The sequence below is a fragment of the Pezoporus wallicus genome, unplaced genomic scaffold, assembly GCF_028554395.1.
Source record: "Pezoporus wallicus isolate ANWC-B61680 ecotype Strahan unplaced genomic scaffold, APGP_CSIRO_Pwel_v1 contig_8341, whole genome shotgun sequence".
NCBI classification, from domain to species: Eukaryota; Metazoa; Chordata; class Aves; order Psittaciformes; family Psittacidae; genus Pezoporus; species Pezoporus wallicus.
This window is the reverse complement of record NW_026638083.1, coordinates 1,115,695-1,128,539: the sequence shown is the minus strand read 5'-3', so window position 1 is coordinate 1,128,539 and position 12,845 is coordinate 1,115,695. Positions and strand designations below refer to the sequence as shown.

At 47.1% G+C, this 12,845-nt stretch overlaps 1 protein-coding gene across 1 annotated transcript; it reads right to left on the bottom strand.

Annotated features, from left to right (window-relative positions):
* Positions 1–2,181: 2,181 nt before the first annotated feature.
* On the bottom strand, positions 2,182–12,819 carry RBM18 (RNA binding motif protein 18). Its single transcript, XM_057408940.1, has 5 exons — positions 12,734–12,819; positions 7,006–7,132; positions 6,058–6,144; positions 4,183–4,268; positions 2,182–2,806 (listed from the first exon to the last, which is right to left on the bottom strand). Exons 1-5 carry the CDS (start codon positions 12,817–12,819, stop codon positions 2,647–2,649), a joined length of 546 nt encoding a protein of 181 aa, XP_057264923.1. The 3' UTR covers positions 2,182–2,646.
* Positions 12,820–12,845: the final 26 nt, after the last annotated feature.

Sequence of the window (12,845 nt, the reverse complement as noted above, 5' to 3'; positions counted from 1 at the left end):
CGCTGCCTGCCAAGAGCACATCGACCTCCCAAGTGAGCTACACGCTGCCTGCACCAGCACACGGCCCACACAGCACTTATGGAATGCACAGCAGTGGAAGGAAGCACTGGGTATCAGCACCAACTTCATCCCCTTTCTCACCCCGTGTGCTCCCTCCACCAGTGCTGGAGCTTGTATGAGGCAGTGATAAGGAGGCTGCGTGTCAACCAGCACCTCAGCCCCAACCCCAAACCTGGGGGCTGGACACGTTCTGTGTTCCCATGGGTGAAGGCATGGCTTCACACCTGGCCCGAGTGAGGAAGGCTCACCATAGGCAGGAAGTGTTGAAATACTGAGGAAAAACCCACACTGTGGACACAGTGACCACTGTCCTTGATACCCAGGGGTATGCTGAAAATACAGGGGAAGCAAAGAAACAGCTAAGAGGGCAAGAGAGGCACAGAAGAGTCCCTAATGCCTCTTCAGGGGAGCTGGATGCTGAGCCCCGCTCCCCTTCCCATCACCAGCTCGGCAACCTCCATACTTACAGCTTCAGAGCCGGCTGCATCCTCTGCCAAAGCTGTGCCACGCTTCCCGGTGCTTTTCCCACCTGTTCAATGATGTTTGATATGCAAAGCCCCAGAGCTGGCACTCATGAAAAGACCTTAGGGAGCATTTACCTCCTCCCCCAGGTCTGAGTCTGGCCGAAGCACAGACAAGGCACTTCTGTGAGTGACTGCGGTAGTGAACACAGAGTAAATAATAACAGAAACAAAGACTGATGCTATTGTCCCCAGATCTGTATCAGTGGACCTCGGTGGATGCCAAGCATTCACCACCCTCACTTCCTGCTGCCACCCTCACTTTCCTGGAGGAAAAACATGCATTTTTAAATGGTTATTTTGAGACAGAAGGATTTCAACAAATTGTATTTAATTACAAATAAATATCAAAGTACGTATCCGATGGGAACACCACCATATACCCGGCTGGAATCTAGGGTTGAACCTAGGTATTTCCCAATTTCCTTACAGAAACAGAATTTGCTGTTCCAAGTAAAGCAGATACAGATCCAGAGGACTACAAACCACGCAGGAACAAAACACAGGCTGTTCACAGAGGAATGGGAACGGGTGTTAGTGACATTCACAGGGGTACAAGCTCCCACTCATGCTACTTTTCTCTTTAATCAGGTACCCAAAAACTAGAAAGCAAACATTAACAGCACAAAACCTACTTTTGAACAATTCAGGCTTCTAACAACCCATCCATCCTAGACACACACAGCTCTGAGCCAGGCACTCGGATCAAAGCAGGAAGCACAGATGCAGATGCACCTTTGCTATGCCAGTGAGCAACCCCCCGTAGGGGAACCAGGGGCTGTTTGAAAACTGTTTCCTCCTCTTGTTTGAGGCCACTTGCTGTTAGCCAGCTCAGGGAAGCACCTTCAGACTCACCACTGACACACTAGAGAGCAGACATCAGCAAAATCAGACCAGCATCTCCTGGACCCGAGTGAGCATGTTTTCCAGCACCCCCCTGGCACACACAGTCACAGCTCTGGGTGTACCGAGGAGAAAACACTGCCAGAAAATGGGTTTTCCCCTCAGATTCCCAATCTGCAGGTGATGTTTAGGGAGAAAAACGTGCTGCAGATGGAGCGGCTTTGGCAAAACACCATCCATCAGACTCATCAGTGAAGCACACGGTGCAGGTAACCCCCAGCACACAGCAGAGCCATTTCACCACAAACACTTGTGCCACTTCACACCAAGAGGCAACCAACCACCTCTACCAGGCAGAGGAAACCAGAAGCTGGGCAGGCTGGTGGGCAGACGTGGAGGTCATGTGCTTGACAGATGTCTCGGAGGCCGCAGCGCTATTCTCACGCTGTCACATCTGGTTTATGAAGAGCTACCACTGAAGGGGATTACTGAATGCAAACATTAGATGTGCCACTGCCGCGCTGGGAAGCTTAGGGCACAGCACAGACCTCAGCCAGCGGCGTGTAAATACACTCATTCCTACATGGGGGAACGCACCTACAGCCTAAATAACACTGACAATACCCGTGTTGCATCATTCTCTTCTGGTGATCACATCAGCAAGTACCACCATGAAGTTTGCAAATCAAACTGCAATGTAAATTTGCTTCGGTGCATATAGAATATTGCATGCACAGTTACTAAAAGTGTTGCAAAATCTATTTCAAATGAGTTTTATTGAGATGAAAAAAAACAAAAAAGTTTTCCATGGTAACTACAGAATGTTAATCAAAACCAAGTGCTTCCCCTCGTTAAAAACACGAATCAGAATAGTTTTTGTTCAAAAATACTTTAAAAAGTAATCAGTTAAATGGAGTATTTTTGGCTGTGCTTTACTCCATACACTGGTTACTGTTTCTAATCTTGCTAATGAATGCACACTAACGAGAGGTTCATCAAAGGCTTTGATGGGACCCTACTTCTCTGAGCAGTGCTCGGCTGTGAAGCTGCATTGGCAGTCAGGAGGATTCAGCGCACCAGCTAAGGTGTAACAAGCACTGTGCCATGTACAGTGTTGTGCTCGGGTGGCAGTATCCTTCTCACTCTACAAAGTACAAAAGCATCAGAGGACTCCAGGTATACAAAGCACTGTTTTCTCGCTACCATTCTCCATTCATAAGCATCATCTTCTAGATTTCCAGGCAGCTCTGGAATAAGGAGTAGTCCTTTTCTTATCCGGTGGTTTGAAGTAAGAATAAACGGGTGCTGCGGGGTATTCCGCGTCTGGATTTTCTGCCATCATTTTCAGCTTGGCTTCTATGGCCTTTATTTTTGCACTGACACTGGAAAGAGAAAAAGCAGAAGAGAAATTGAGCTTGATCTTAGCACGGAATCAGACTACAGCAATCCAGAGATCTTGCTGACATGCGAATACTCAGTCACACGAGGAGGGGCCAGGCAGCTCCCACCGCTGCATTCACAAACAGCGTGCAGTTGGGAGGCAGGAATCTACTGCTTAAAGCCCACGCTCTTTCATTTCATTCCTCAGCACGGATTTGCTTCTCCAAGATATATCACAGCACCACAAAATAACGGTCCTTGCACCTACTCAGCACTTTCCTGAGGACACTGAGCAAGACAAGCACACAACAAGGCTTCCTACTTCATGTAAAATGATGTCATTTAAAGAGCTCTGAGCATGTGCAGCGCGGCGCAGCTCAGATGAGGCTGCTGGAAACAGCAGAGAAATGAAAGCCAGACTTCCTCCCAGCTACAAGACTGCTCAGGATGGGAAAACCCCAGACTCTAATTAGGTCAGGAAGAAACATTATTTCAGCATTAGCAGGGTTTATCCCAAAGGGACAGGCTATCCTAGGTTACACCCCAAATTCCTAGGGCTTTTGTTATTCACTATCCCCCATTGGGTATGGACGGAGGAATGTTCCCCTCTCTGCTGTGGGTTCTTGCAGCATCCATCCCCACTAAACCAACTCCCTCATGCCATTGACATAGCTAGCAACCTGCATGACTCAAGCCTCTCTCCTCGTTACTTCCTAGCACGTTACTTCTTAATTCCAAGCTCATTTTATCTGTAAGCAAATTCACTCTCTCCAGTCCTGGTTCCTCACAGGGTTCCACTGAGAGAACCCAGAGGAAAATCACATACCCTTAAAAGCAAACTGAATTAGCAAAGCAGCACTATGTGCTCTAGGCAAATGGAGGGGCTGGAGGGTTTAACCACATCTCACAGAAGACCCTCCTGCCCTAACACTAGCCAGGAAAACCAAGCACAACGTTAAAACACCCCAAACAAAAATCAGCTTTATGTGAAGCACTACTTGTGAGTTTGCTCTGATCTTCTACCACTAGAACAGAAATCCTTGCTCATAAGTATTTTGCTTAATCAAATTAGCGCTCACTGAAATTCATATGAAGGGTAAAGCATGCTCTGGCCAAAGGAGCTGGAATGTTACACATTCCCAGTTCCTCTCCTCACCGTTTTCCCTTCCTACTGCCCTAGTAGCTGCGTGAGTTAGAAAAGGAACTTCAAGTCTGAAGTGCCCTACATCTAATGAGTTACTCTGCAGCACGCTGCCCTTCCGAAAACAGTTTTTCGGCCAAACATAATGCCAACACCTCTAGATCATACTGAAATTGGAGAAGTTAATTCCCTCCCACTCCCACAGCTTGGTCACTTCCCACCCACCCCACCTCCTACCTTAGGTTAGACTGGGGCGGCTCTGTGCTGGAAGATGGCTCCAGACTGATTGGAAGGATCTTCTCGTTTTTATTGTGATCATATCTCTGTGAACAAGAGACCAAGGACTGAATTACGAACAAAGAAACGTTTGTCCACAGATACACTTTAAAACTGGATTAACGTCACCTCAGGTTTTGTGATGCTTTTGCTAGGAATGATTTTGGTGGCCAACACTGAAACAAATCCAGGCATAATATTTGTTTAGTACCAACACAGAACACAGACTGACATCAAACACTTCTGTGCATTGTACTATGGATCTTTAAGCCTTAACCTGTCTTACCCACTTCTTATTCCCCTCTATATACAGCATGAAGCAAAGATGGCAAATTTTAAGGTAACTGCTGTACTGTATTGCCACGGTCTTTATACAGACATTGTGCAGAGCCAGAAGGTGACCCAAGCACATTGTGCGCTACTGGAAGGGAAAAACCAGAATAAAGGACATTAAAAAGACCAGTTAGGAACCATCTCCCTTCTGAGAAAGCAGCCTGTGAGTCTGTCATCTCTGTGGGCGATGGGCCTCCAAAACTATTCGCAGTGTTCTGCTTCCTTATTTCGCTTGGCACAAAGTCAGGTTTGTTTTTCAGCGGAGCTGCTCAAACCGACAGGGTCTGCTAAGCCTTGGCCACTCGTCTCAGAAGTACTTAGCCTGGTGCTGGCATTGTCTAAAGTAAACACTTGTTACAATAAGACAAAGTTTTGCGTTGTTAAATCTTTCCATTCATGGATCAGAAAATGCCATGCAAGCTGAACTGATTATTTATGTATGCTCCTCACCATACCCTGGACAGCCAAGCACTGAGCTACCCCGCTGAACTCCCAGCTGAGCAGACACTCACTTCTCTGGCTGAAACTCCTTTCAGAGCCTGCTCATTCCTCAGGCATCTGGAAGCACGTGGCACTCTGGTAGCTACAGAGCTCGAGAAAATGGAGACTGGGTTTGCACAAGCTTGGATGTGCTGACAAGAGCCTGGAGCCCTTGAAGCCAATAATTAAAACAGCATGTTCTTCTTTAACGAAGATACCTGCCTTGGTTCATTTAGCATCCAAAATAGATGCACTAGAACACTTGATACGTGTAGAAAGCTGCTTGTAGGATTATCGAAAGCAAACTACCCAGAAGAAAACAGCAACAAGCAGCTTCTCCTAAAATCCATTTATCTGCAAGGAAAGTTATTCAATATAAATTGCTTTATCAAATGCCAAATAGCAAATAACTGCAGAGAAAACAAGAGAAGGATTAAATAAAAATTAAAACAAGGATGTTCCAGAAGGCACTGCCTAGGTTAATATTAAAAACTTGATGTTTTATGTGACACAGCAAGCAATAAAAAGGATATTTAGCTTAGATGTGAAATATGTTGCTTTAAAGTCAAAAGTAATCAGAGCTGCGTCCACGTTAAGTGCTTTCAGGAATAGAACAAAGCAACAAAGTACTTGGTAATTGGGAATTTCCATGTATCTCCTCTCCAAAAAGGGAGCAAAGCCACAAAGGGAAGGATTCAAACTTTCAGGCACTCGCTGAGTTAGGGAAGAATTAAAACAGGGGCATTTACACAAGTGACCTGTTCACACCGCTCCGATCAGAAACCCCCTTGCAAAGAGCACCAGGTTAAATGGCTCATACTGCTCACAGCTCAGCCAGCACAGTTTCAGCACACAAAGGAAGGGGTAGTTTGTTATTGCTGTTTCTATGGGAGTTATTTCTCTTAGAACAAACTGAAATCATCTTGCCAGGCTAAGACAGCCTCGATAAAAATGGTTCCTCAATATTAAAGTTTCTCAACTCTGCAGATTAAAAGCAGTTCCTATCCACAACACCGAGCTTACCTTGACCTGTGCATGTGCCCACCGCACCACCAGTTTCTTGGAAAGGGCCAGCTTCCCATTGAGACATTGGATCGCTTTTTCTGCTTCCTGCACAGGAAGACAGTTCAATAAACAAACCACGTTTTAGTCAAAACCGACTCAGATGTAAAGAGCCTTTTCTCTTTGTTCATCAGAACAGCTAGCCAACAGCAGAGAAAGATTATCCCATTGCAGCCCAAGTCAGCAGTATCTTTGGATGACTCCAACATTAGAGTATCCAGACTTTTATCAGCCTTACTGGCTTAGTCTTTCACTTGTTTGGGGGAAGAAAATGGGGAAAACTCATTACAGTGATTACACATCTCTAACATTTCTCCACGCTTATTCCGGATCCTGCTCATGCGCACTGGGGACATTTATCCATTTGGTCCTGTTCTAGACTCAGCAGTGGAATCTCAATTTTAGGGCACTCCCATAAAACACAATTCATGACAGCTGAAGATTTATGCTGTTCCCACCTTGCTAGGAATGATTCTCAAGAGCCATCACACTGCGTGTAAAGGCTCTTCTGACATCCTTACCAGCAACTGCAGAGCAAACAGATGAGATCACACAAGCGATCTTCAAACACCTGTACTTCCTCACTTTTGAACAGTTTTAGCAGCACCTCCATGGTACAACTCCAGGAGCTCACTACAAAAGTGGATCATAGAACTGCCCCTTTCTGATTACCATTAGAAAGCAGGATTCAGGATAAGACAGCAAAGGAGAAAGGAAACCACTACTGCTATTTCCAGGAGCAGTCACAATGTGGCTGTCACAGAGCGGAGCTGTTAAGAGTCTGTAGCTTCATGTAAACAAGTTATACAATTTATTCCTTCCCATTTTAGCTTTACATTAATACAAAACCCCAGAGATGTGGAATGAAACCAGCCATTCACATCAGAACTTTAGACAAAAGCAACATACCTGTTTGGTTTCAAAGTTCACAAAACAGTAACCCCTCGGCTGCCCCTCCAGAGCACCGGACTTGTGAAAGAGAAAGTCAAATTGCTTTACTTTGCCAAACTTCTGAAGGAGTTTGAGGAGGTGGTACCTGAAGGGGAGAGAAGACATTTATGACACCTTTCACCACCCTGAAAGTGAGGAGATAGAGAGGAACCCCCCTGACACACACACGTTTCACACTCAGTAGCATAAGCAGTTCGGTTGTATCACACATACATTCCCAAATACCCACAGAGGTGGGTGCCTTGCACAGCAATGCTTCAGCTTCCATAGCTCTGAGCTGCACTATCCTGGGGCTGCTCTAGAACTCCAAAGCACAAAGCTTCCCTCCCAGTGGTACTAGCTGAAGGGTATGCAGAAGATCTATTAATACTTGGCTTTTAGACTACTATGCAATGGTTCCCTAGAGCTCTGGGAGGGCTTTGCCTCCTGCCTCTAAACCACATCTACTTTTAAGCATAAACATCATCTCTCCCCTTCCCTAGCCCTGATGTGACTGCCTGAAGCTCCATCCCTGTATTCCTTTCCCCACACAAGCAGTTCCAGCCCACAGCTCACAGCACCCTGCCTCACTCGGGATCCCTGCTATTCTTGCTGCCTCTCCCTGTACAAGCACTGCCAGTCCCATCCTTTCCCTGTGCCAAGCAGTAACAGTGCAGTGGCAAGGACATGGCCAGATCATACAGAAATGCAGCCGCTCTCCCACTGGCCCGGCAGCGCGGGAGAAGCAGGAAGATGGAAGAATAAGCAGAACAAACTGCAACCAGGCATTGACAGCAGACCAAGGCCGAAAAAAAAAGGCACCAGACAGACCTCAGCATCATCCAGCCCAAATCTGCCAATGCTCCTGGCTCAGACAGCTCCTCAGCGACATGCACATGAAAGTCAGACACTTATTTAGCCAATTATCTCCCTGCCATCCAGTGGGGAGTGTGCTGTTTCCAATAAAATTGGGGAAAGCCAGAGCAAATCTGTCTGCTTAGTATCTAGTGCACTGAGCAACTTAGAACAAGGAGCACATTTGTTGTACAGACCACATCTAATCCTCAAAGCTCTCTGCAGCTTTGTTTGGTTCCCTGAGACCAAAGTGTTTCACAACACTACCTGACCTAGAAGGAAAACGACACTTGCTACTATTTCACCCCATTCCTAGTGTTTAAGAATTGTCTAAGGGTTTAATAAGGGTGTCTTAGTCATCTCCTTTGATCAGCTGCATACCATTCATCAGCAAGCCACATGGTCTAAGCCAAATCTGCAGCTTACAAGATAACACTCAGCGCTCTGAAAGCCTACCAGGGTAACTCAGAGTGCACATGGAGCACCAGGCACTGGATTAAACCTTGCATGTGCAGACATGAATGGTCAGTAGTGGCCCAAGAGAGCAAAAAACACCAGGCAGCTTCAGGGACAGTCCAGATAGGAAGAGCAGACAATGTTTTTCCTAATAAAGCCTGATAGGATGTTTGAGAAGGGCTTTAGCCCTTTGTTAAGCTTCAGGAGCCAGGCAAGAAAGTTCCAGGAATGTGAGTCATCTCACAGGATGGTCACGGTGGACATTCAGGATATGCACTTTTAAAAGAGGTGAAGGTGCAGCAAACGTACAGAGAGCAGTGCAGAAGGGCCAAGTTATCTCCCAGGGGAACAAACGCATTGTAATTGATTATGAAAGGTTTCCTACATCCTTCAGAATACAGACCATGCACATGGTCTTCCAAGGGGCCTATAAACCCTCAGTCTCTGCACAGAACTGGGGACACAGTGGCCAGATTGTACCATCACACCTTAAAAGAAGCAGGCACCGGGGTACCAGTAAAACCACTGACTCTGGAGCTGTGATGTACATAAACCCCCACACGCTAAGCTTTCAGTGCCTCCAAAGGATGCAAATGCACCTCAGGTTTGTTTCTGTAAGCGTATTGCTACAAAAAGCACTTGCAGTTTCAGCAGTATGAAAATAAAGTCCTTGCCACCAGAATGCTGTTCCCTTTCTGGCAGTGGAAGGGCAATGATGATTCTCATTGCATTCTGTTTAGCAACAATAAAGCCCTGCAGCTGCTCAAAGGAATACTTAGTGCTTGTTTTCTTTTCCGAGAACCTCTGCATTCAAATAGTTCTTAGCAGCAACGTGGTAGTTGTTCCTTTAAAACAAGTTCCATTAAGTGTCTACAAGCAATTTAGGGCACCTATTTCATTTAGAATATTTAAATCCTGGGTGAATCAAAGCCTATTTTCCAACCATGCACGCATCTTTACAGCTGCAGGTCACCCACTCTCCATGGCACAGCACAGAACTGAAGTCTTGTATAACAAACAGTTTCAGGCTGTGCTTATGATTTGTTATTGTCAATATAATGAGGGCATTAACAGTAACTCGACAAGGAGTTCTCCAAGCCAAGAGGACTTCAGTGCCGAAGGAAGAGCCATCACGGAAAACCTGAAGTGAGAACATGTCAAAAGCTTTACTATGGCAACGACTTGGGTTATCCAGAGCTTGGAAGTCGCTCGCGCAGATGTGGCCCCACGGCGCTGCGCAGATCACCGCGGCCAACCTCGGTCTCCACTTCCTGTCATCTGATGTGAATGCGAGACAAACCAGCAGCTCCCCCATTTCCTTTTCCTCCACTCTTCCTCCTGGCACCCCGAGCGCTATTCAAACACAGGCAAGGCTTCCTCTGAACAATGCTGTCCCAAGGATACCGCAAAGGTACCGGGCCACATGCAAAACCTATTATTGCGAAGAATTTTGCCCCACTGGGACTCAGCAGGGGTCTGTAACAACAACTTATGCACACATTGTTTTCTAGGTGAGACTCATCAAGATGGGATCCTAGACAAGCAGCAGAGCAGCCAAGGAAGTTGAACACCCGCTATTTCATACCCCTGGAAAATGAATGGTCATTCAGAGGCTACTGGAAACTGGACAATATGTGTAACTGTAGCGGGAAATGAAATATTTGCCTGTCCAGAATGTTGAAAAGCCTCAGAAGGCTTTACAAACAGGAACTGGCGGAGAAGGCACTCCTGCTCCTTGCCACACAGGAGATGGAATTAAAGCATAGGGTTTTTTACCCCCACAAAATGGGAACACTGGGAGGTGATGTGACAAATGCTCACAGTGACGGTGAGGGGACTCCGTGGCTTCCTTGCTCAGTGATGCCAAACCTAGAACCAGTTCTCTGCTGCTCTCCTTGTGCACTCCAGCGACAAGACCCACAGCAGGTATCATTCAGCATCAGATGTGCCTGGAGACAGTGTCCTGAAATGCTGCAAGGTGCCAGCTCACCTCCTTCCAGCTGCCAAGAATACACTCAGTAGACTCCTAATACGATCTTCTGCCACAAGCAGAACAATCCTCAAAGGATGCTGGCTAAGAGAGAGGCCACCCAAACAAACACATTAAGGAGGAATGTCCACCAGAAGACCCATCATAACCTTGTATGTGGGGTATGGCAGCATTCAAGATCTTTTGAGACTCCCACTTGAGTCACAGTTACTCGGTATGTGCAATAACCTCCTCTCAGCCACCAACTTGCAGGCTGTAATTTGTGGGCAGCCCTACATTCATACATTCCTGTTGCTGCAGCTTGTGCTTCAATGTGTACGTTACCTATTAACTCCCTAGTGCTTGATTGCAGCTATAGGTTGCTCTCCAAATGGAAGTCTTGGATTAATTCAAGACTTTCTGAACTCATTTCTGCCTGAGGAAGTCACAACCACTTATTAACCCCGCTAACAACTCAATCAGCTTTACTGTGTCTTAAGCAAATCTAACAGGGGAATGCTTTAAAAAGGCAGATAGAAGCAGCAAATGAAGAAACAGCTGTGTAGTTTTCAGGTACATGTCTTTAGATGCATGATTAGCGACCTCAACAAGCATAATTCAGATGAACAACCATGAGCAAGGATGTAAGCTCTTAGGATAAGAAAGTAAGGATCAAGATGATTTATAGAAACTTACTGACCTGACAGAACTGCACTCTTTCTCTCTACACTGACCATGCATTACAAGGAACTTCCCCATCTTTATTCACAAGTAGGTAGAGATTACAATACAGTTTGCAGGAGAGAATAACTGACTTTTAAGCAAAATTAAAAGCAAAATACAGAATTATAAGGCCTGAAATAAGCGACAAGCACTGCCACTCACCACAGGGCAAACCTCAAGCATTGAGTAGCATGGAAGCACTCTAGGCTTGATGACACAGGTGAATGAAGCCCTCTAACCAGTCTCTTGCCCCTTGCTCACAGCTGTGACACTGCTCTGGACTCCGTCTGAGGCAAAGAGGGCTCCAGGGCAGCCGTGCCCCACACCTGAATCCATGCAGCTGCAACAAGTTACTTGGAAAGGCAGAGCCTGCACATGGAAGCCACCAACTGAAACCCACAAAAATCATTTCACCCAAGCTATGAAAACAGTAAGTTTTGCCATACAAAGTTATTACTTGTCTGGCCTAGAATCAAAGGAACAACCTAGACTGAAAGGGTCCTTAAAGACACCACTAATGCATGTGCAAACACCCACTGTTCTTCCCCTCACACTAACCCAGTTTCCTAAATCTTTAAAGACCCAAACTGCATGCTCAAGAACTCCCCTATTTAATGTTACATGGTCAGTGGATGTGGACAAACCAGAGCAACATAACTGCGGGATAAAGTGGTAACGAATGCAGAAACCACCCGAGCTGGAAGGCTAAAAAGCACAAAGCATTAACGATCCCATTTAGAGGCTATCAGAAAACTGCTCTGTTAAGATGAACCCCATTTAGCCTAAAACCCTAGCACCTGCACACACAAAAAGAACCAGGAAGAAAAAGTATTCCATGACAGAGAGATACAATAGACACTAAAAACTGCTTGTTTCTTAGGTGTGTATAAACCCCAGATTGTTTTGGTTTGGGCTTCTTCTTTATAGGCCCTGCTGATTTCCCAGCACACCACCCAAATATTGGGCAGCAAGTCATATTTCCTTGACTATTTAGCTGTTCAGAAACTGTTTGCTCAGACGATAATCATCTGTAGTCTGAAGAAAGCATGAACATACACACATGCATTTGATTTATGTGCTTATCCGCCACAAGCAGCCCGCCACACCACATCCCACCTCATTACCGCTCAGTTACAAGAGTAATCCTCTGTTCAACCCACATCCCACTGCTGACACCAGCAAGAAACAAGGCTCTTGGTCACCCTAAAGTTTCCAACCTGGAACTCTGACATTTCCGTTGTTTAGAAAACAAAGATGTTTTCAACCCTTGGGTTTCCAGTTGGAGGACCTCTGCACGCAGTAGTTAAGCATGTTGGTGCCTCCAACCCCTGGGTCTATGGGGTCAGCACAGCCCTGGAGACACCCCATGTCTGAGAACACCCCATGTACACGCACCCCGCACACACACACACTTGAAGCCGTTTGCGGCCGGGCAGCAGCTCCGAGCAGCCGCAGGGCCGGGAGAGCCGGGCCCAGCTGGCAAAGCTGCTCCATCACCCCCCGCTTAGGGGCACAGACCAGAGCAGGGGGCGCTGCACCAGCCTGCGCCGCTCTCCTGGGCACGGGGCGCCCCCGAACCACCACCGGCACCGGGGCCCGGAGGGCGGGCAGCGCCCGGAGCCAGCACCGCAGCGGGGATGTGGCACTACCGGGGGGACGGCGGGCCCGGTGCTGGGAGGAGGGGCCGCGCCCGGGGTCACTCACTCGGTGATCTTGGGGTCGAGGTTGCCGATCCAGAGGGGAGAGCGGCGGCCGCGGCGCTGGGGTCGGGCCGGGCCCGCACTCACCATGACACCGCGCGGGCCGCTGCCGCGCT

Excerpts from the sequence above, each read along its gene's own strand:
- RBM18 (XM_057408940.1), bottom strand. The coding sequence starts at position 12,819 with ATGGTGAGTGCGGGCCCGGCCCGACCCCAGCGCCGCGGCCGCCGCTCT. Across the intron at positions 4,269-6,057 it reads GGGCACATGCACAGGTCAAG|AGATATGATCACAATAAAAA; the intron begins GTAAGCTCGGTG and ends TCTTGTTCACAG. Across the intron at positions 2,807-4,182 it reads CCGCCCCAGTCTAACCTAAG|TGTCAGTGCAAAAATAAAGG; the intron begins GTAGGAGGTGGG and ends TTCTCTTTCCAG.